The sequence below is a fragment of the Citrus sinensis genome, chromosome 2, assembly GCF_022201045.2.
Source record: "Citrus sinensis cultivar Valencia sweet orange chromosome 2, DVS_A1.0, whole genome shotgun sequence".
NCBI lineage: Eukaryota > Viridiplantae > Streptophyta > Magnoliopsida > Sapindales > Rutaceae > Citrus > Citrus sinensis.
In genome coordinates, this window is record NC_068557.1 from 29,116,146 (window position 1) to 29,140,989 (window position 24,844).

Genomic DNA, 24,844 nt, shown 5'->3' on the forward strand with positions numbered 1-24,844 from the left:
ATTTGTTCTTTTTTAATTGTCCTTATTGGAGTTTCAAAAGAATCAAAACTGATATTTGTAAAAGCAAAACCCTAATTGAGAAGAGAAAATGTAAATTTTAGATAAGGTTTTATTAAGAGAGAAAAAAAAAGAGAGTTAATCCACAACTGATGAGCATATTGGGACATAGGGTATTTATTAAATTATTTGTTATTTTATTTTGTAATCAGCGGTTTTACAAGAACTTTAGAAGGGCGCCAATAGCTGTAGTCTGACAAAACTACAAGTAACTGTATAAGGCCAAATAGAAATGCCTTACAGATAAAGCCCAATGCCTAACTCATAAAACTCAAAATATAACCATGGAATAGAATTAAACTCCATTTTCAGATCAAGATCACCAAGGCTAATGGTAATGAGCACGTCCATTGAAAATCAAGGTAAAAATGACGATATACACAGCGGTCTATTATTATATTATACAGACTAGTAAGACTTGACATGGGATAAAGCTGCTGCTTTTTAATTATAGTTGCATCATTTACAATGTCCAAGCTAGAGTCTACCGAGGTTGAAATGCAGTAATTGTCAGGTCATTCACAGAAGTAGTAACTCCTTCACCAGTCCAGAATTCATCAACATTGGAAAGTCCTTTGGCAATGAATGCTGGATGCTTTGGAGAAGAAGGAGCATTGTCGCTGCCCAACATAGAAACGACCGCCGACATGTTCGGTCGATCTGTTGCTTGTTCTTGCACACACAAGAGCCCGAGGTGAATGCACCTTAAAATTTCAGGGGCACAACATGACTCACCCAATGATTTATCAACTGCCTCCATTGCTGTGCCTTCTTTCCATAGATCCCAAACCTAATGTATATTGCAAATTTATTATGATTAATTAACGGTATAAGGTGAAATACTAAATTTAAGTTGTGAGAGAGTTATATTCGGTTTACTTACATGTCCAACCAAATTCCAGGATCCACTGCCTTGTTCAAGATGAAAAGTGTTGTTCCTTCTACCTAAAATTATCTCCAATAGTAAAACTCCAAAGCTATAGACGTCAGATTTTGTAGAAAATAACCCTTCCATTGCATATTCTGGTGCCATATAACCACTGTAAACAACATCGCAATGTATGAGAATTAAACTATTAACCTTAAAAAAAAAAAAAAAAAAGGCAAAATAATTCAGCATAGTCCTTCTATATGGCTGTAACTCGAGCATGTATATATAGATAGATACTTACTACGTTCCAACCACGCGATTGGTGTTTTCTTCGATTTGGTCCCCTCCAAATATCCTAGCCATACCGAAGTCTGAAATTTTTGGGTTCATTGCAGCATCAAGTAGAACATTGCTAGCCTTTAGATCTCTATGGATGATTCTCAATCTTGAATCTTGATGTAGGTATAAGATTCCTCGAGCAATCCCGCAAATGATTTCAAAGCGTTTACTCCAATCTAGCAATGATCTTTTTGCTTCATCTGAATCAGAAGTTAAATAACTCAACAATCATGACATAATGAAAATCTCTCTCTCTCTCTCTCTCTATATATATATATATATGTATATGGCAGTGGCACTTAAAGTTCATCCGAGACACAGAGAAAAATGATACTCTGAAGTGATGATTAATGAAAGAAAGATTACCGAAAATGTAAACGTCCAAGCTTTTGTTAGGCAAGTACTCGTAGATTAACATTTTCTCTTGTTCTTCAATGCAACAACCTAGGATGCTGACAAGATTCCTGTGTTGGAGTTGTGCAATGAGTGCAATTTCAGTTTTGAACTCTTCTATTCCCTGCCCAGAGGACCTCGATAGTCTTTTAACTGCTATTTCCTTTCCATTCTGAAGCACACCCTAAAACCATGATTCAAAACCATTACTTATGCAACTCTCAAAGCCAGCTTTAGAAAACATACAGACTGTAAGTACAATAATATCACAAGTGCTTTGAAGAATAGACATGTCTATGAAAATAACAAAAAAGTATCTCTATTGAGACAAGGGGGACAAATTACCTTATAAACAGAGCCAAAGCCACCTTCTCCAAGTTTATTATCAGAAGAAAAATCATTTGTGGCTGCAGCAATGTTGCTCAGGTCAAACACTGGAAGATATTCCGAATTTCTTCTGCTGTCATCTTGTTGATTTTTACTTGTAAAGGAGACGTCCAAGTATGATGATCTTTGGCTAAATTGAAAAGAAAATCCGCTAAATTTGCTACTTGTTGCATTCTCTGGTATCAAACACATTAATTAATAATGCTAGCTGTTGTATTTTAGAGGCTAACTAATATAAGAATACTAAAAAGAGACAAGGCTTGAACAAACCAAGATCAAATTAGAAGCAAAAACAGAGAGTCAAATCAGCAAGCTTTAAGAAGTCAAAAACTACCACAGTGACCAAGCTTCTATGTTTGAAGGAAAAACATACACAGTTTTAATATTCAAACTGTTTAGAAACAGATCACACTTTACAGAGGATATTACAAAGTCTATCAGAATCAAGAATCACAAATTTTGGTTAAGAAATGAATGAGAAAAAGGCCCAAACATCAGGTGCTGCGCAACAGCCCTTTTATACTGTATTTCTGGAAATTTTCTGGAAACGGCCTAGCAATCTTTAACGGCTTTTGGCCACATAAGCAAAATATTTGTAAGACGACCCCTTAACTGTTTATCTGCTCTATGGCCCAGAAATTTTCACACTAGCCAAAGTTTGTGAACAATTATACGCATGGTAAACAAGTGCAAGAGTAGACAGAAGAAGGAGTGAGTAAAAAGGAAGTTGATTACCCATTAATCTTTTCCTTTTGATTAAACAACACACAGCCGCTACCATTAGAAGCATTGCAATGAAGGAAAGTACCACAATTGCCTCGATTTTCTTCTTGGCAAGCGAACCATTCTTCATATGTAACGCTGAGCAGAAGAAGAAAACTTGTGATCAAAAAAGCATAAACAACATTTAGGTAATTATGTGATGATGCATGTCTAAATCATTATCATGCGAAATTTTTGAAATTGATATTTCAACAGCTAATACTGTGATGGTTAATTTATGAAATCAGGCCAGGCCAATTGATAATGGAAAAATAAAAGTACTTGATGAAAATTGATATGTACCTAATTCAGCTGCATCAACACGTACATAAAGATCTTGACCCGCATTGATATACGTTCTTGTGTCCATCATATCCCCATGATATGTCAAGCAACCAATCCTGCCATTGCTTTCACTTTCAGCATATGCACTTGTGTAGGCCAAGCAAGAACAATTCCTCAAGCACATATGCTTGCATGCTTCCAACCCCAAACTCATGTCCACACGTGCAACTGACATATCGGGCACCTTGACACCCGCCACCCTTATGAACCCATCTCCTCTTCGACACGTGGACATCTGGGGTTTTCTCAGGCACCCACGCAACCCCTCTCTCAAGAACCATTCTGAGGGAGACTTGGGTTCGAAGCCGGGTAGGCAGGTGCACTCATACTCATCATACACACGATACGGGTTACAATTACTATTTGATCCACAATGCCCGTAAAAATCACATGGCTCCTTTGGAGGGGCGAAATACTCGATCCATCTATTTTCCTGATTACTCCAAGTAAGCCGCTGCTCATTTCCGGACTCATTGACAACTATTCTTGTTAACATAGATGGGTCAGTTACACTATAAGCCATCGACACTTCATCTTCGTTATCAATATAGGTAGCATTAAGAAAATTTTTCCCCGTCCAGGATCCGACCCGCCACCACTTAGCCTCACCCTTGTATAAGAACAATTGAGGAAATCCATCGAGTTCCATCCTGAAAGTATAATCCCCAGTTGCAGGGTTGTCCCAGGATTTCCAAGACGTTAAAAATCTGTTAAGACCACTTCGCTTGTCCAAACCAATTTTCATATATGGAAGCATAGTAGCTGAAGGATGATCAAAACTTTGCCACAACGTTTGTCCGGTATTATTTCGAGCCAAAACAAGATTTCCTGTATCTAAAAGCTGAGCAATAGTGTTGCTTTCTGATGAGTCCGAAACATTTGCGTGCCAGACAGGAACGGTTTGATTTCTTCCGCAAAGGACAAGGTTTCCGAGACTGCTGATTGTGAGAACTCCCGATGTATCGTTTATAGGATTGTCTCTATTTGCGGCCCAAACAACTGTTTGCACCGGAATTTGGTTATACCAGATCCCGACGTATCGTCTCACAGAGTTGCCAGGACTGAAGAACCCAAGCGCGAAGATATTTCCGCTGGAGACTATAACATCCCCGTCTTTGATGGGCTGGTTTGATGTAATGGTGTCGACGGAAATTGAGACTTGAACAAGACGGAAGAAAAGCAATGTTTCCAGAAAACATAATTTTGCCACATTCATGATTTTTGATTCATTTGCTAGTGTAACTGGAGTGGTTTCCGGAGATTTGTCTGGTAAGCGAAGTCGTGATTCATTAGTAGTATAAGTGGGACTACTTTTACCTGGATGATTAATATAGGCCATATCCACGAGTACTTCAACTGTTAACAACGAAATAAATAAAACACGAAAAGGACTTGCGCTTTCCATTTATTTCATGAACGTCCATGGCGTCAGAATTTCTTTCCGCACCAAAACATGTGATTTACTCTTGCTCATGTGATTTCCACAAACGAAAAAAGAAAAAAAAAATTCAAGCGGCAGATTGAATCCTGACAGAATCCATGTTGAATGATTCTCATATGCACGGATTTTGAGTTCCAATTCACATATTGTTCTTTGCTTGTCATAATTTCTTGACAGTGATAGAAATGTGCCCTCGACCTGAAGCAAAGGAAATGTTTAGTACCTAAAAATCTATGTTTTTGGTTTACTGCCTGCCATGAATGTGAAGACTTTGGAAACAATTTGGATGCAGCCAGTCAAGATCCAAGAAACATACTAGAAGGATTAAAGGAGTGACAGGAAGCAATTTGACGTGATTCTATTAACTTGGCTTTTATGACCACAAATTAAAGATAATTTCCAAGAACCAACACTACTTCTATCTTATAATAGAGCAATTGTTGAACTGTACATCAGTGGTTTTGTTTGTTTGTTTTCTTGTTTTATATTTTTTTCCCCGTGTCACTAGTTAAATAATTCTGGTACTTGCATCAATCTTCTACGTCTATTATCGAGATTGCATTATACGAATCTCAATAGTTATTCAGTACCCGAACAAGCGTGTCAGTTTGGACTATCTTTGACCGCATTAGTTGTTATTCTATTCAGTATTCACATTTCGTTATGAACTTGATTCAAATAAGTGTATTATCTACCAATAAGCGCGTAGATCAACTGGCATTGAGTTGTTCTAATTTAACCAAGGTTCTCGGTTCAAGATTTAAAAATGTGGTTGCGTTAAATACTTGTTGGGAGAGATTTGCCACTCTAGTGATCCTACCCGGCTTAAATTTGAATTAGTCGAAACCCAATATAATTTTCGGATACCAGATGGTTTATACACAAAAAAAAAAGAAAAAGAAAGAGTGTACTATCTTCTCTTCCAGACAAAAATTGATGAAGACAGTTCTGAAAACAGAGCACACAACCGTCTGAAACTCGAAAGGAGAAGTCGAGTCGCGCTTAGTAGACATTCTTTCTATCTTTTTGCACTTGAGCCCTTGTTGTTTGTAGAAAGGAACTCAGAGACCAAATATTTTTAAAACACATCAGCTAAGTCCTCCCTATTTATATTTTTGCAACCTTTTATGTTAATTTCTGTTCTTGCTTCACTTTTACCTACAGCATTTTAAAAATTAATAACGAAGTCACACACGCTTTGCAGTACAAATTCTATGACAATTGACTATATTCAGCCACTTCATAATCCATTGTTAAGACAGATTTAACCAATAAATGGGTAAGTCAAACTTAGTGGACTTTTCTGAATTTAATTTTTTCCACTTTGAAGCTAACAATCACACTTACTGCAAGTACCGTGCATCTTGACATTACCATCACATAATAATCATAGTCATGCAAGGGCATTTAGATCTATAAATATTTGAATTCTATTGGTTTTTCCTGTCCTTGAACCTCCGATTTTACTAGGTCTTTTTATCATGATTTTACAAATGAATTGTTTGTCTGCATACAATTATAATATGACAAGCTTTGATTCTAGAAAATAGTTGCAATACAATAGAATATCATGCAAACTCATCGACCAATAAATGTAGTTAGTGTCACCTCATTAACAGAAGACTTTGTCCCAGTACTAGAGTAGTCTGTGTCAATTTCTATTTTCCGCACCGAAAATGTAGGTTGTTTTGGGGAAGGAACAGATGTTTCATTGCTTAACATAAAGACAACTGTTGACATGCTTGGCCGGTCTGTTGTTCTGTCCTGCACACACAAGAGTCCTACTTGAATGCATCGCAAAGCTTCAGGAGCAGGGCATGAATCAGCCATAGATGAGTCAACTATCTCCAGGGCCTTGTCGTCACTCCAGAGTTCCCATACCTTTGTGCATGATTTAAGTACATAAGACATCAATAAACAGATGAACAAACTTCATCTGAAAGAATCAATTGCTCATGAAAGAGGAAAGGAAGACTGTAATCAAATCAATAAAAAGTATTATCTACTGCAAAGGCAATGTCAAGAACATTTAACTTACATATCTTATCAGATTTGAGGAATCATCATTAAAAATTCCAGTGTTCTTCTTGCCAGTTATAATCTCCAATAATAGGACTCCAAAACTGAAGACATCTGATTTCGTAGAGAATAGGCCACCCAGTGCATACTCTGGTGACATATAGCCACTGCATGCCAAAGAAATTGTTTTTATCTTAGTCATAATCTCTTTGCATCTTAAGTTACAATAGATTACAAGAAGTAAAATAACATCTTATGTTTGCTTACTACGTTCCAACCACCCTATTTGTATTTGTTGATATCTCCTCTCCTCCAAATACTCTAGCTGTACCAAAATCTGAGATTCTAGGGTTCATCTCTTCATCTAGAAGAATATTACTAGCTTTCAAGTCTCGATGGATAATTCTTAACCTCGAATCTTGATGTAGATATAGGACCCCTCGAGCTATCCCTAAAATTATATCGAAGCGCTTTTTCCAATCCAACAATTGCTTCCTTGATTCATCTGCTTCAATTCACATTTTATCATATTTGTTACAACAGGAAGGCAACAAATTAAGTAGATATCAGGTGCATAGTTAAGGAGTCATACCAAAAATAAAGTAGTCCAAGCTTTTGTTAGGCATGAACTCATAGATTAACATCTTTTCATCTTTTTCCAAACAACAACCCAAGAGCTTTACAAGATTTCTGTGTTGAAGTTTTGCTATCAATAAGACCTCATTTTTGAATTCCTCAATTCCTTGTCCTGATGTTGTTGATAACCTTTTGACAGCTATCTCCTGTCCATTCGCTAGCTTACCCTGAAATTTGCAATATTCAGATGCCAATTATATCAGTCTAAACAAATAACTTCAGCATGTGCTTGCTCTTACTGGCAAGCTTTCGTTCAGGTCACCTATCATACAATTACAACTGAAGGTTTTAAAATTAGTGGAACGACTGTAAGACAGTGTTCACCCCAAAAGTAATATATTCTAACTAAAAGAAAAAAAAAATTATTATGTCACTTCATGTAAGGGAGATTACCTTGTAAACTGGACCAAATCCCCCTTGTCCAAGCTTATTAGAAGTGGAAAAATTATCTGTCGCTGCTAGCACAGTGCTTAGTTCAAAGAATGTCACATCTACATTCCCAGTGTCTTTGTTGCGTTTAGCACTAGTAGAGGCCTCACGATCAGACAATCTTGTGCTTGAATTCAAAAATAACAATTCACGTCGCCTTTGTCTTTGCCTCTCACCTAGATGAGATAAGGCATTTACACATCCGGAAGAAACAGTAACCAATCAACATTAATGTTGTAAACTGTCAGGCTGATGTTCTATTTTGGTTTATTAGTAACAGTGGGATTCAAAAGTAACTTAAGAACCTTAAAACATATCGAGTCAGTCAACATAGATTACAGTCATACCACTTTCAGAATCTTGCATTATGTCTTGATAATAACAAGGTCCACAATATTCTGCAGACCATTTAATTTTGGGTATAATTCTAATAGATTTATAATCTTCTCTATAACAATAGTATAAAATCGAGTGCCTTGCACTACTATAAATGGTGACGTTAAAACATATCGAGTCAGTCAACATAGATTACAGTCATACCACTTTCAGAATCTTGCATTATGTCTTGATAATAACAAGGCCCACAATATTCTGCAGACCATTTAATTTTGGGTATAATTCTAATAGATTTATAATCTTCTCTATAACAATAGTATAAAATCGAGTGCCTTGCACTACTATAAATGGTGACGTTAATGGTATAATTGTTTGGTTTTTGATTACCTATCCTTGTATCAAGCCTTCTGCACAGGAAAAAGTAGCATAAGCCCAGCAGAAGCACTCCGAGAACAATAGCGACGATAATAAGAGCAAGCCTCCTCTTTCTTGCTCGATTGCTTTTTGAGTTTTTCTGTGCCTCTGCAGCTGCAAAAATAGACTTGTCATTCAGACATGATAGGTTCAGCCATGCATTAACCAACGGTCAAAGTTCAGCCTAGGTAGCTACGAATAAACAAAACAAGAAATTGGGATGAACAAGTTTCCCAGTAAATAATTTTCAATTGGTTTACTGAGAATCTCAGTCTAACATTGAACCCATTCTCCAATCAATTAGATGACTGAATCGAATTTTTTTTTTAAAGTTATTTCTTGAGGAGTAAGCTTTCAACAAGAATTTTAGAATCTTCTTCTTATGACTATGAACAAATTACAGTGTCCATCTTCCGCGGTGGTTAATCAAGCATCGAGGCCTAATAAAACAAAAAGAAATTGGGTGAGAATAGACACTTTACCTAATTCAGCCGCGTCAGCACGTACAAATAAGTCTTGACCAGCATTTGTGTATGTTCGTGTATCATTCAAATCTCCGTGATATATCAAGCAACCTATCCCTCCATTAGTCTCAGCATACGCACTTGCGTAAGCCACGCACGAACAATTACCCAAGCACTTCTCCTCGCATGCTTTCAGTCCCAAATTCATGTCCACATGTGCTGCAACCGAAGTATCCGGCACCTTCACAAGTGTTAACTTTATGAAGCCTTCCCCTTTCTGACACGTGGACGTCCCCAGTTTCCTCTTGCATCCACCTGACCCATCTCTCAAGGACCATTCTTTCGGATACTTGGGTTCGAACCCGGGCAGGCAGGTGCACTCAAACTCATCTGCATGATACGGGCTGCAATTACTATTTGGCCCGCAATGCCCGTAATAGTCACACTGCTCCTTGGGGGCGGTCCAGAACCCGATCCATCTGCGATCCTGACTACTCCAGGTAAAACGTTGCTCAAATCCGGTTTCATTCACTACCATTCTTGATAATATAGAGGGGTTATTTAGACTATAATATACGAATACTTCATCTTGATTGTCCATGTAGGTAATATTGAAGATGAAATTTCTGGTCATTTCGGGCACACCGCTCAACCTTTGGCCCGTCCAAGATCCGGCCCGCCACCACTTGACATCACTTTTGTATAATGACACTTGAGAAAATCCAGCAAGGTCCATCTTGAAAGAACAGTTTCCGCTTCCAGGGTCGTCCGGGGATTTCCAAGCTGTTAAGTACCTGTTAAAACCGGTTCGTTTGTCCCATCCAAGTCTCATATTTGGAAGCAGAGTATCCGTAGGATGATCAAAACTTTGCCACAGCGTTTCTCCGGTGTCATTTCGAACTAAAACAAGATTTCCCGAGTCTAAAAGCTGAGCCACACTGTTGCCCGTTGACGCGTCCGAAATATTTGCCTGCCAGACGGGAACCGTACTTTGGTTTCTTTCGTACAGTACAAGGTTTCCTTTAATGTTGACTGAGAGGACCCCAAATGTACCGTTGATAGGATTGTCTCTGTTTGCGACCCAGACAAGTGTTTGCTCGGAAATTTGATTGTACCATATTCCGACGTATCGTTTTACAGAGTTTCCTGGACTGAAAAATCCAAGCGCATAGAATTTTCTGCTCGAGACTATAACATCACCATCTCTGATGGGCTGGCTTAATGATATGGTGTCAATGGAAGTGGAGATTTGAGAAAATTGGAAGAAAAGTAAGGTGTTCAGCAACAGTTTTGCGGGATTCATGGTTTTTGATTTCTTTGACTTTGATGATGAGAAAGATAAATGCAATAGAGGTTGCTGAGGATTTAGGTGGTAAATCTAGTTGAGATACATTAAATGAAAGTGGGACTACTTTTTACTATACATTAAATTATATGATGTGGCCGTGGCAACAATTATTAACCTCTATATATTCAAATTAATAAAGAAACCGTGATAGAGACTTATTTTATAATCATATGGCCTCAAAATATCTACTCAGTTAGAGGACTGATCAGTCGTACCTAAATCGATTTTGACTAGTTCTCATAGTCGTATGTATGAGTATGACTAACTTATCAGTTAATAGTTCCAAAATATTTATGTTTTACTTTGTAGTAGGAGAAACTACCATGAACGGAAAGACTTTGAAAGATGATGTACAAGTGAATTAAATCAATCAATATTTCCTCTCGAAGTATGCTCTTTCAAAGTTAAAGTTGACCCCGCTTTCATACGTCTGAACCCGCCTGTAAAACGGTTTTATTAAGAGAAATCATCGGCCTTATATATTACAAGTTTTCACATACCAAGTCGCCAACTTCAGCCTCATGCTTGCTTGAATGCATTCAGTATAAGAATTGGTTTAACTTCTATATTCAAATGATCAGATAAAAGTGTATGGAAGAACTTGATCTCTTTCATCAAGTAAAAGATTTAGATGAAGTTCCTTCTCCCATGTTTGCTTTGATTCTTTCAAATTCCTAGAGATTGTACTATATAACTTAGTATGCACTTCCTATTCACCAGTTCTATGTTATCATAGCATCAAGCCATCAAGTTAGGACTTGGTCATCTATATTATGTTTATTTCTAGAGGAACTGATAAATTGAAATATTACTAATGGCAAATGAAAGATACAACATCATTCTGTTTGAGTTGGTATATGCAGTTTTACTATTTTGACCATATAAACTACCTCTAACTTCAAGAGCAAGTAATCTCGAAATTATCACGATTCTGCTCCTCATTACCACCGACGCATATAATAATCATACTTGTGAGAGGAACGTTTTCAAGGATTTTTTGTTTGGGCCGTCATTTTCGTTCTTTTTCTTTATTTGGCGCTCTTTTAGGCCGGTGTCCCATTTTCACAGCAAAGAGAAACGAATGCACAATCAGATTGCAGGTTGCAGCGAAGAATACAAATCATAGAACAATTCAATTGGTTTTACCTGTCCGTTAACCTAGAAGTCTGATTAGCGTCGTTTTATTGTATAGATTGTTTTCTCATTTTGCAAATGATTGTAAGTTTAATGTAAGCTAAAAACAATGTAACTGCAATTCGCGCAAATTCATCGAGCATTAAGTTTACCTACTGTCACCTCATTAACAGAAGACTTGGTTTCCGCAGTAGTTGAGTCCATCTTTCAACTTTCCTCACTGCAAATGTAGGTTGTTTAGGAGAAGGAAGAGATGTTTCGTTGCTTAACATAAAACAACAGTGGACATGCTTGGCCTGTCTGTTGTTCTGTTTTGCACACACAACAGACATACTTGAATGCACCGCAGAGCTTCAGGAGTAGGGAATGAATTAGCCAAGGATGGGTCAACTATCTCTGAGGTCTTATTATCTCTCCAGAGTTGCCACGCCTTGATCCATGAAATTAGAATATAAAACATTAAAAGAAAAAGAAAAGTCAAACTAAATGCTAGGACATTTAGATCTATAAATGTTTGAACTCTATTGGCTTTTCCTATCCTTGAACCTCTGACTTTACTAAGTCTTATTATCATGATTTTATAAATGAATTGTTTGTCTGCATACAATTTTCATATTACAAGCTTTGATTCTAAAAAATGGTTGCAGTACAATAGAACACCATGTAAACTCATCGAGCATTAAGTGTAGTTACTGTCACCTCATTAACAGAAGTCTTTATCCCAGAACTAGAGTTGTCTGTGTCAATTTCAGTTCTCCGCACTGAAAATGTAGGTTGTTTTGGGGAAGGAACAAATGTTTCATTGCTTAACATAAAGACAACCGTTGACATGCTTGGCCGGTCTGTTGTTCTGTCTTACACACACAAGAGTCCTACTTGAATGCATCGCAAAGCTTCGGAAGCAAGACATGAATTAGCCATGGACGAGTCAACTATCTCCAGGGCCTTGTTATCACTCCAGAGTTCCCATGCCTTTGTGCATGATTCAAGTATATAAGAAATCAATAAGCAGATGAACAATCTTCATCCGAAAGAATCAATTGCTCAAGAATCAAATCAATATAAAATATTATCTACTGCAAAGGCAATGTCAAAAGCATTTAACTTACATATTTTATCAGATTTGAGGAATCATCATCGTTAAAAATTCTAGTGTTCTTCTTGCCAGTTATAATCTCCAATAATATGACTCCAAAACTGAAGACATCTGATTTCGTAGAGAATACGCCATCCAGTGCATACTCTGGTGACATATAGCCACTGCATGCCAAAGAAATTGTTTTTATCTTAGTCATAATATGCTCTTCGCATCTTAAGTTACAATAAATTAAAAGAAGTAAAATAACATCTTATGTTTGCTTACTACGTTCCAACCACCCTTTTTGTAATTGCTAATATCTCCTCTCCTCCAAATACTCTGGCTGTACCAAAATCTGAGATTCTAGGGTTCATCTTTTCATCCAGAAGAATATTACTAGCTTTTAAGTCTCGATGGATAATTCTTAACCTCGAATCTTGATGTAGATATAGGACCCCTCGAGCTATCCCTAAAATTATATCAAAGCGCTTTTTCCAATCTAACAATTGCTTCCTTGATTCATCTGCTTCAATTCACATTTTATCATATTTGTTACAATAGGAAGGCAACAAACTAAGTAGATATCGGGTGTATAGTTAAGGAGTCATACCAAAAATAAAGTAGTCCAAGCTTTTGTTAGGCATGAACTCATAGATTAACATATTTTCATCTTCTTCTAAACAACAACCCAAGAGCTTTACAAGATTTCTGTGTTGAAGTTTTGCTATCAGTAAGACCTCATTTTTTAATTCCTCAATTCCTTGTCCTGATGTTGTTGATAATCTTTTGACAGCTATCTCCTGTCCATTCGATAGCTTACCCTGAAATTTGCAATATTCATATGCCAATTATATCAGTCTAAACAAATAGCCTCAGCATGTGATTGCTCTTACAGGTCACCTATCATACAATTACAACTGAAGGTCTAAAATTAGTGGAACGATTGTAAGACAATGTTCACCCCACAATTAATATATTCTAGCTAAAAGGGGGAAAAAAATTATGTAACTTCATGTAAAGGAGATTACCTTGTATACTGGACCAAAGCCTCCTTGTCCAAGCTTATTAGAAGTGGAAAAATTATCTGTTGCTGCTAGCAGTGTGCTTAGTTCAAAGAATGTCACATCTACTTTCCTAATTTCTTTGTTGCCTTTAGTACTAATGGAGGCCTCACGTTCAGAAAATCTTGTGCTTGAATTCAAAAATAACAATTCACGTCGTCTTTGTCTTTTCCTCTCACCTAGACGAGATGATGCATTTAGACATCCAGAAGAAAGAGTAATCATTCAACATCAATAGAGGATCCAAAAGCACCTTAAGAACTTTAAAATATATCGAGTCAGTCAACATATACTACAATCATACCATTTTCAGAATCTTACATTATGTCTTGATAATAACCAGGTCCACAATATTCTGCAGACCATTGAATTTTGGGCATAATTCTAGTAGATATGTAATTTTCTCTATAACAACAGTATAAAATCGAGTGCCTTGCACTACTACAAATGGTGAAGTTAATGGTATAATTGTTTGGTTTTTGATTACCTATCCTTGTAGCAAGCCTTCTCCGCAGGAAAAAGTAGCATAAGCCCAGCAGAAGCACTCCAAGCACAATAGCGACGATAATAAGAGCAAGCCTCCTCTTTCTTGCTCGATTGCTCTTTGAGTTGTTCAGTGCCTCTGCAGCTGCGAAAATAGACTTGTCATTCAGACATGCGAGGTTCAGCCATGCATTACTTCCTCTTTTATACTGTTATTGCCGTTATGCTTAAACAGGCTTTAACCCTAAAATGCTAGAAAATTTTCTATGCAGCCATTACATATGTAACTTGAAGTTAAAGTGAAAGTAATTACTCAAACAAACTAAGCTGATTGGAATTTTCGATAGTGAAATTTCATAACGCTTTCACTAACGGTCAAATTTCAGCCTAGCTAGCTAAGCATAAACAAAACAATACATTGGGATAAACAAGTTTCCCCTTACATAATTTTCAATTGTAAATAATTTTCAACTGGTTTATTGAGAATCTCAGTCTAACATTGAACCCATTCACCAATTAATTAGATAACCGAATCGATTTTTTTTTTTTTAACTTATTCCTTGAGGAGTAAGCTTCAACAGGAACTTTAGAATCTTCTTCTCATGATTATGAACAAATCACATTGTCTATCTTCCAAGTTGGTTAATCAAGTATCTAGGCGTAATAAACATAAAGAAATAAGGAAAGAACAGACATTTTACCTAATTCAGCCGCGTTAGCACGTACAAATAAATCTTGACCAGCATTTGTGTACTTTCTTGTATCATTCAAATCTCCATGGTACATCAAGCAACCAATTCCTCCATTAGTCTCAGCATACGCACTTGCGTAAGCCACGCACGAACAATTACTCAGGCACTTTTCCTCGCACGCTTTTAGTCCCAAATTCATGTCCACGTTTACTGCAACCGAAGTATCCGGCAACTTCACACGTTCTAACTTTATAAACCCTTCCCCTTTCTGACACGTGGACGTCCCCGGTTTCCTCTTGCACGCACCTGACCCATCTCTCAAGAACCATTCTTTTGGATACTTGGGTTCGAACCCGGGCAGGCACGTGCACTCAAACCCATTTGTAAGATTCAGGTTGCAATTACTATTTGGCCCGCAATACCCGTAATAGTCACACCGCTCCGCCGGGGCTGTCCAGTACCCGATCCATCTACGATCCCGATTATTCCAGGTAAAACGTTGCAGAAATCCGGTCTCATTCAGTATCATTCTCGCTATTGTAGAGAGGTCATTTAGACCATCACAAAGGTATACTTCATCTTGATTATCAATGTAAGTAATATTGAAGATGAAAGTTCTGGTCATTTCGGGTGTACCGCTAAACCTTTGGCCCGTCCAAGGTCCGGCCCGCCACAACTTGACATCACCTTTGTATAATAACGGTTGAGGAAATCCAGCACGGTCCAACGTGAGAGAAAAATTCCCGCTTCCAGGGTCGTCCGGGGATTTCCAAGCTGTTAAGTACCTGTTAAGACCGGTTCGTTTGTCCCATCCAAATTTCATATTTGGAAGCACAGTATCTGTAGGATGATCAAAACTTTGCCACAGCGTTTCTCCGGTGTCATTTCGAACTAAAACAAGATTTCCCGAGTCTAAAAGCTGAGCCACACTGTTGCCCGTTGACGCGTCCGAAATATTTGCCTGCCAGACGGGAACCGTACTTTGGTTGCTTTCGTACAGTACAAGGTTTCCTTTAATGTTGACTGAGAGGACCCCAAATGTACCGTTGATAGGATTGTCTCTGTTTGCGACCCAGACAAGTGTTTGCTCGGAAATTTGATTGTACCATATTCCGACGTATCGTTTTACAGAGTTTCCTGGACTGAAAAATCCAAGCGCGTAGATTTTTCTGCTCGAGACTATAACATCACTATCTTTGATGGGCTGGCTTAATGATATGGTATCAATGGAAGTGGAGATTTGAGAAACTTGGAAGAAAAGTAAAGTGTTCAGTAACAATTTTGCAGGATTCATGGTTTTTGATTTCTCTAACTTTGGTGACGAAAAAGATAACGCAATTGAGGTTGCTGAGGATTTAGGCGGTAAATCTAGTTAAGATGTATTAAATGAAAGTGGGACTAGTTTTTCCTATGGATTAAATTATATGACGTGGCAATGGCAACAACAATTAACCTCTCTCTATATTGAAATTAATGGTGCGTTTATTTCCGGGAATGGGAATACGGTAGAATAGGAATGAGAAATAAATTCTTTGTATATTTTTATATTTTTATTGACATGGTAAGAAATTATTCAAACCTTATAAAATTTAAGTTGCAGTAGCTTGTTTTCTTTGTATTTTCAAATATCATTTTATTAATTACATAAAAGTCAAATCTCACATTTATTCCTACTCAGTTTACTAAATTTCAACTGTAATCCGAAATTGGCCCAAACACAATTACGGAGGAAATGGAAAATCTCTCCTCTCCAGCCATATTTTCTAGCAACCGAACATGACCTTAGTTCAAAGAATGCCACATCTTCTCTTTTGATTTTGATTTTTGTAGATGGAGAGGCCACATTATCAGACAATCGCATGGTTGAATTCATTAATAACAATTGACGTTGCTGTCTTTTCTTCTCAACTAGATGAACGAATGCATTTTCACATCCATAAGAAGAGCAACAATTGAACTATCTTAGTAAATAGTGAGGCTTGTGGTTTCTTTGCAAAAGGGGTAAAACTTGATTGCCTTTTAAGTTTAACCATGGTGGTTAATGATAATATGATATAACTGTAGGGTTTTGTATTACCTCTCCTTTTTTTTTTTTTTTTGGTCTTAACCACGAGGTATCATGGGGAGGACCCCAACTGTGAGAGACACCTTTAAGCCCGTACCACAACCCATATTAGAAGTCCCCGCTCGAACCGGGAGGCACAGGTTCTCCCAACAAATGCGACTTCCCTGCGACTCGAACTGGGGAACAAACCCAATCAAGCCATTTAAGGGAACTCCATTGTCAGTGGAGCCAACACTTTGTTGGTTGTATTACCTCTCCTTTTAGCATGCTTTCTCAACAAGTAAAGGTAGCACAAACCCAGCAGAACCACCCCAAGAACAACAGGAAATTAATTACAGCAAGCATCCTTGGCCTTGCTCTCTTGCTTTTCAAGTTTTTCTGTGCGTCTGCAGCTGCAAAAGGAGAAGCGTCACTTAGACGAGAGAGGTTCAGGGAAGGTTTATCTGCACTTTCTACTATTGTTGTCAGATGGCTAAACAGGGCCGACTGTGAAGTTGGAAAACTTTCTAATACAGTTATATCCATGGGTAAAGCTCAGTTATACAAATCAGTTACAATGATTGTAACAAGAACCTTTATGTGCAAAAAAGTAAAAACTGCTTGATTCAAGTTAATACAATGAAACTTCGGAATGCTGAATGACTGGCAGCCACATATTGGACCGAAAAGCAGGAAAAAAAAACAAGAAAATAGTGTGGGCAAACAAGTTTTCGGGTAAGCAATTTTCTACTGATTTTTAAATATTTTTATTTCAAGTTTGAGCTTATTGACCAATCAATTAGATGATTGAGATTAGCTTGACTTCAGGAGGAGGAAAGCGTCGGCATTAATAGATCCTAGATATTTTTGGCTACTGATTCGTACCAGCGAGAAAAGGCGTGGCAATAAAGGGGATGGTGAGTGAAACAACCCGCCCCAAATTCTCCCAGATGAGTCAATTTAGTCTCATCAAAACGGATTTGATAATAATCTAATTAATGAAAATGTAGCCGAAAATTCAACAATCTTATTTATAAATATAACACTCTCAATATGTAAATATGAATAAAACACTCCCCAAAATAATTCAATACAACCAACTCCAATAATTAACATCCTCAACAAAAATACTAAATTTTACTAAAAATGGCTCTAGAATATCAAAAGATTATATTATAAATAATATTAACATACATTGGTTTATTCTTAATCCCAAAATAATAATATAACAAAATTATACAATCCCAAAAGAGTGAGATGATCAGGATGTCCTAACAAAAATCATCTATATCTTCTAACATCATCACGTGGCCAAGACTCAAAATATATTTACAGTCGCTGGATCAGTCTGGTGTACTTGCAACCTCCTAGTGGGGGGAAAATATAATAAAAACGGAATAAGTATAAAACTCAGTGAGCTCAATGAGTGGATAGTAATTTTTGAAAATTAGTTCTTACTTTCAAAGAAATAATCATATCATTTCCAAACACGATTTCATCAAACTATATGCGAGAAACCGGTAATAAATCATTTAACATTTAAATCAAATCACTAACCATGAAAAACATATATAATATCGTACCTAATAACTATATAAATCATATCACAATATCATATAGAATACACAAATCTAAAAATCATCACCAAACAAATACCTAAGGAAATAATCTCGTCGTATCCAGACCTCAAAGGGCAATAACATACTATCTAGGTACAGTCACGCCCCGGAACTATACGGATAGACATGAAAATATCATCTCATATCTCATCATATCTGTGCATCCATAATCTAGTCCCCAAATGATAAAAGCGCCCAAGCACAAGGCCAAAAGCCTTTGTGTGTACTCAGACGAGCCCCAAAAGCTTGTATCTCATATGCATAATCTGTATCTCAATATTTGTTTGTATCTCATATCTGTATCGCTGTAATCATCATACCGCATGCATATACCCCTAAAAGCCTCTATGTGTTTTCAGACGGACCTCAAATGCCTCTCATCTCATCTGTATCATTATATCTAGAGGGAAGGGTACTGTCCAATTATTTTAAAAACAATCTCTATACTTATATTCATGTACATTCTGATTATACTTTAAATCATACATTTCTTTTCATTATCACATCTAAATCCACTTTTCTCATATTTAAAATACTATCATATTTTATTCAAAGTCAATACGAAAAATCATTAACCAAACATTTTAATATAATATCAACGCGTGAATAAAATTCATTTCGAGAAAATCATTAAATCAGAACATTTAAAATACTTATTTCACAAACATGCTTTACTATCATAATTAACTATGAAAATAAATTTTGTATATTCCACTCACAGTGACGATGTTCACGCTTGGTTATCGTCCACGTCCGCGGACCGGTTCTTGCTCGCAGATCCTCCTAAATTAAGGAAACAACATAATCATTTTTCGTCAATCGGAATTAAGACTAAATTTATGCAATAAACTCGAAACAAACATTTGTCCATAATTTACAACTCTCGTGTCGATAGAATTACCAAAATACCCTCGAATCCGTAAATCATTAAAATACTCTGAAATCGTAAATCACCAAATCACCATCGGAATCATAATTATACCTAATCCTCAATTTCAGGAATTACTAAAATATCCACAGACTCAGAAATTACAAAATCGCCCTCAAAATGTGAAATTACCGAATTGCCCTCGCCAGTCAACGGTCGCCGAAATTCAAGCAACGGTGACCATGAAGTTCAGGTTTGACACATCTCACTGAGCTGAGTTCAATGATACAGGCAGTGCGCTCCCACACGTGGCGACGACACCGGAATCTAGCTCGACAGCCCTGTAACTACAACGGCTGAACCACAGCAAATCGACGGCTCTCGGTGGCTGTGGATGGTCGGAAAATCAAAAGGGAGTCGTGGGGAACAAAATCCAGCCGGTGGTGTCACCAAAACCGGTGAAAATCCCGGCAGAGCAAAGTGGAAAGTCGCGGGTTTTTCAAGCTTTGGTTGCCGACGTTCTGGCTATTTTTCGGCGACGTGGACAGCTGGGTATGATGGCCGGTCTTCAAGCTTCAGATTGGTAGCAAGCTTGACCAATAGGGTGGCCGGAATCGCAAGATATGGCCGGGTCGATTTCGGGTCAAATGGGTCGGGTTTTTGGGTCGGTTTTGATAGCTTCTCTCTCACTCTCTCACACGTGTGTATGTTTCCCCATTTCCAGCTTCTTCTTTTACTTTTATTTACTTTTTAACCGCCTCACCCTTTTTTTTTCCACATATGTTACAGTGAGGGTGGTAATGTTAGGACGTAACAACTATGTGGCCAATAGTTGGCAGAATTTATAATCTCCGGTCCACCAAGCAACGTTGTCAACAACAATAAATAGGTTTCCGTCCATTCTACCCCGGTGGATCCGGATATTTTGGAAGTTTCAAACTTGATACGGACAAAGATTTGCCGATTAATCATCAAAAAAGTTTTACAGCCAACAGGATTTACCTGAAATTTCACCGAACCCACCCACTTTAAATCTTCAATTGTTTATTTAGATAATATATAAAATGGCCTCAACCGAGCGCTACAATTTCTGTCTTGTTAGGTTAAAAAAAAAGAAGTGGTCTGAACTTCAATTCACAAATGTTAGTGAATGGATTCCACAGGGCAAGTGATTCAGATTTTTCTGGCTTTGCAATCAAAACTAATGTACGATATGCTAAATGACTAATAAATTGAAAATATATACTCACAAAACTCCACTGCATCAACGCTATTCATCCCGTCCGCTTTAATTAACATCTGCACTAGCATGCCCTGTACAGTTACAACTGTCCAATGCACTCTTTCTCACATTCCTTTAAGCTCGTATTACCCGTAATTTCTGGAAAATCTAGCATCAGGCACCTTCACCCCTTCGAGCTTCACAAACCCCTCTCCGTAACCTTTGCCACATCAATCTGGATTCCTCTTTTCCACACAGTTTATGAACCAATCATGGGGATACATTGGCTTGAATTCTGGTAGGCATGTGCACTTTATTGCATTGTCCGCACGTACAGCTGATGGGCTAGACCCAGCATAAAATCTCACACCAGTCGTCCGGTGCCATCCAAATTTTACCCATGCTTTTTTTTTTCCTGGTGTTCTCACGCCAGAGTAGCCCCTGCACAGTCCCTATTAGTTCAAGAACAAGTATAGAGGGCAAGGTACCATTTCTTGCTGAGAAAATTACATAGATTTCGTTAGGATTGTTCTCGAAAGTGTAGCTAAAAACCTCAGTCTGCTTGGAATAATCAACCTCGTAGGTTTCGAGTCCGGTGGTTACAACCGGTATTCCTCTTAGTGTGCGACCATTTCATCGCCCATCATTCCAGTACGGAGCACAGTTCTTGTACAGGGGAAACTGAGATAATCCTTGCGGGCCAAGTGAAAAGGAGAACTGCACCAAGTTCGAATATAATTCTCAGAGAAGCCATGAAGGCCAGCGTTTAGACTGGCTTGCTGGAGATTATTTTTTCTTGTTTGCTTGGCTGAGCGTTTGTGAGCTTTCACTTATGCAGTATGCGTTTAGAAATCTAAATTTATTGCATCTGTAATGATTTTACTTTGTGTGTCAGGCTGGCGGTCGACTCTTCTTGAACACAGAATTCATAATTTTAAAGGGAAAATTTAGTTTACTTCTACCTAGTTGAAGATCCTTTCATAATTGTTGAAAATTACTCGTGGTCACCTGCTCGCGTGGACGCATTAAAAATTTTCTTCCTTCTCATCAGTTGACATCCGAAGAAAAGGTCTCTTATTTTGAATAAAATTACACACCTATGGTTAGCTCAATTGACATTTGTAGTAGTTAGCTCCAACAAAGGTCTATAATGCTGTCTAATTTTAGAAAATGAACTAATCCATCTATCGTCCTTCGAAATCTGTGATAGTTAAAATGTTGGCAGAATAACAATTTTGTCCACAGAGGAAGAAGTTGCAAAACAAACTTCTTCTGGCTGGGGAACCTTAATGCTCTCATTGCTTAACATGGTTAGCACAGATGACATTGTTGGCCAGTCTTCTATCCGTTGCTGCACACACAAGAGGCCTACTTCGATGCATTTCACCAATTCATCCGCAGAAAACGGTCCCTTCATCTTCGTCTGTTCATCAATTATTTCCATTGGATCTCCTTCACTCCATAGTTTCCATGCCTGCAGCAATTCCGGGACAGTCTTCACTGTCACAGCAAAAAATTGCAAGTTAAAACAGAAATTTTAATCTTGTGACAGGGGTAGGTTAGTAATATATCCAAATATTTATGCTTACATGTCCTATAAGATTAAGATCACGATCAAGATGATGAAATCCCCAATTCTTCTTGCCATTTACTATCTCCAACGTCAACACACCAAAGCTGAATACATCTGATTTCATTAAAAATGACCCATTCAATGCATATTATGGAGACACGTAACCACTGCATGCCAAAAGAAAGTTTTCAATATTTTAAGCCAAATTATTGACCTCTGATGAAGACTAAGAGAACTGACTGTGTTCCAATTACTCTTCCGGTCACTTCTTCTGTTTGATCTCCAAAAATTCTTGCTGGGCCAAAATCTGAAATGTTAGGATTTATTTCAGCATCTAATAGTACATTGCTTGTTTTGTGATCTCTGTGGATAATTTCTAGTCTCGAGTCTTCAGGCAAATAAAGTATCACACGAGCAATCCCATAAAGAATGTTTGTCACATCTTCCATTTAAGAAACGTTTTCATATTTATAGGTGGAAAATGCAAATATTCAAACTCAAATCATTAAATATCGAGCCTACTTTACAAGTGAAAATAGAAAACAAAGCTATTAATTTTGGATGGCTTTACCCAATAGGGATTGTCTAAGCTCGTATTTGGCAGATACTCATAAATTAGCATCCTTTCATCTCTTTGAATTCAGATCCCAATATTTTAACAAGGTTTCGATGCTGAAGGTTTGCAAACAAAATAACTTCTTTCTTGAACTCCTGTAGACCTCGCCCAGAATTTTTTGACAGCCCTGCTTCATGTTGTGCAAATTTTAATGTACTCGCAAGCGCACGAATCTATTGTAGTATAGACTAATGGTGATGAGTATCGATCCCACGAGGAGGTGGATTTTAATTGTGTATAGAATTAATTTTGTAAATCGGGGATTGGATTTGTGGTGGAAATGATTTGGAATATGCTAAAACTTAAATTAAAATGGCGAGAATAAATTCTAAAATTGGAATTGAAATAGCGAGAATAAATTGAAGAGAATTCTATTGAAATGATATACTTGGGTATCTGGATCCGTATCAACATGCATCATGGGCTAAATATTCCTTATTAATACCAATTAAATCATGAGGGGGGAATCCACACCTCATGAACCACGCTCTAATCAATATGGTGCTAAGGGCTTATCGTGCCAAATAATAATAACCTTATACTAGAGAGCTGGTGTAACCAAGGCGGTATCTAGACAAGATCAGTATTATTTGTCGACGATAAGTCAAATCATCCACAAAAACTAGAGGGGAAAAGAAAATAAATTTACCAAATAAAGCCCATGACACATGTTGAGACTTCACCTTCAACCCAAGCTTGAAAGGAAATTAGCTACTCATAATTGAACTAGGGGCAAAATGGGAATTTATTAAAATACAAAGAAAATACAAGATGGAGAAGGAATTACAGAAAATGGATCCCAAAAATGGATTCAAAGATATCAAATTAGGGGGGGGGGGGAGGCCCCCTTTTTATAGATACATGGAGTAAATCATGGCCATCGGATTAAAAACAGTTTGGACGCTCAGGATTGCGCCATGTCATCAGTCAACAGTCCACGGTTTGACCACGCGGATGAACAGTAACGCGGTTTGGTTGAAAATAATCCTGTGTGATGCATGCACCGTACGCGAGATTTTTCGTCCACTGATATGCTGCCACGTCACCATCAATAGTACATAAGAATTTTAGTCCAACAGGATCGTGACACCTCATCAGTCAATGCCACATCATCGGTCAATGCCACGTCATCGATCCGTCTATGTGAACAGTGCCGTGAACAGTAACGTAGACAGTATCGTATACGTGAATAGTACCGTACATGTGAATAGTGCCATTTTTTCTTTTATGCTCCTCCTAAGGTTTTCGACCGTCCTGAGTTCAAAAGTGATGTCCGTTTTGCCGTCTGATCTCTCCTTTATTGTGAAATGACCATAATACCCCTAAAATACATAAAATACTTAATTAAAATAACACACACGTAATTACATCACAAGAAGGTTAAATACATAAAAGTAAGGGTTGTTAGTAAGACTTGAAATGTAAAATGATGGTTTTCTCCTTTATAAATATGCATTTTCTAACACTCAACACTTCACTGTTATTTCATCTCCGTAAGCCACCCTGTCCAATCTTATTTTCGAAGGAGAATTGATTAGTGGCAGTAGAAACTAAAACCAGATCAAAAGCGGGCGATTCTAGTTCCTCCACTGGATTATCTTCATAACATTTTTTAAATGCTACTTTCTCAAGTGCTGCTGCATAGGAATGTTAAAGCACATATCAAAAGAAAGAAGAAGGAAAATTAGGATTCTACTTCAATATACAGGAAGATCATCATTTTCCAGATGCTATTGATGTTGATGCGAGATTCTGGTTCTCCTCGTTCTACGACCAGGCTCTCTGCTCGATCAACTTCACCACGACCAGGAGGTCTCCTCGTAAGGCTTCTTCTCCAGAGGTTCCTGCGCACACAGACAGGTCAGAGTACGCCGGTTGTTTTCCCGGCGCAAACCCTCCGACGCTCAAGTCAGATATGAAGGTTCGGGGAACGCTTGCCACAGATCTTATGGCTTTTTCGTAGTTTGCTCTTCTTTAGAATTTCTTTAGCTCTCTTCTAATCTCAAAATTGCTCACCTTTTTACCTTCGTTGGCTACCTTTTTATAGGCTTCCTCTGAATCCCAGCTTTCCGCAGCCTACGTTCGTTATCCTCCCACCTCTCGAACGTGGATTCCCCATTTTCGTAGTCATGGGTGGTTGCGTGGCCTTCGTGCCTAGATTCTCGGGCTGGAGAGCATGCCTCGCCAACTGTCATTGACCGGGTCTCCTCGAA

General features: G+C 37.8%; 1 protein-coding gene, 1 long non-coding RNA gene and 1 pseudogene across 3 annotated transcripts; all 3 read right to left on the minus strand.

Annotated features, from left to right (window-relative positions):
* Nucleotides 1-378: 378 nt before the first annotated feature.
* LOC112497256 (uncharacterized) lies at nucleotides 379-10,299 on the minus strand (annotated as a pseudogene).
* A 1,629-nt stretch (nucleotides 10,300-11,928) lies between these two features.
* LOC102627899 (G-type lectin S-receptor-like serine/threonine-protein kinase At1g11410) lies at nucleotides 11,929-16,080 on the minus strand. Of its 2 annotated transcripts, XM_015526981.3 has the most exons (7): nucleotides 14,699-16,078; nucleotides 14,002-14,142; nucleotides 13,482-13,693; nucleotides 13,064-13,274; nucleotides 12,739-12,976; nucleotides 12,485-12,635; nucleotides 11,929-12,347 (listed from the first exon to the last, which is right to left on the minus strand). In XM_015526981.3, the coding sequence occupies exons 1-7, from the start codon at nucleotides 15,981-15,983 to the stop codon at nucleotides 12,231-12,233; spliced, it is 2,355 nt and encodes a 784-aa protein (XP_015382467.2). In that variant the 5' UTR covers nucleotides 15,984-16,078; the 3' UTR covers nucleotides 11,929-12,230. The 2 variants fall into 2 exon arrangements, 1 of the variants encoding a protein (XP_015382467.2); XR_008052328.1 differs by lacking the exon at nucleotides 12,739-12,976 and having other exon boundaries at nucleotides 14,699-16,080.
* Nucleotides 16,081-17,886: 1,806 nt separating this feature from the next.
* Nucleotides 17,887-20,123, minus strand: LOC102614776 (uncharacterized). The gene is made up of 3 exons (XR_369482.4): nucleotides 19,413-20,123; nucleotides 19,072-19,135; nucleotides 17,887-18,100 (listed from the first exon to the last, which is right to left on the minus strand). It is a non-coding gene; the product is annotated as an uncharacterized LOC102614776 (long non-coding RNA).
* Nucleotides 20,124-24,844: the final 4,721 nt, after the last annotated feature.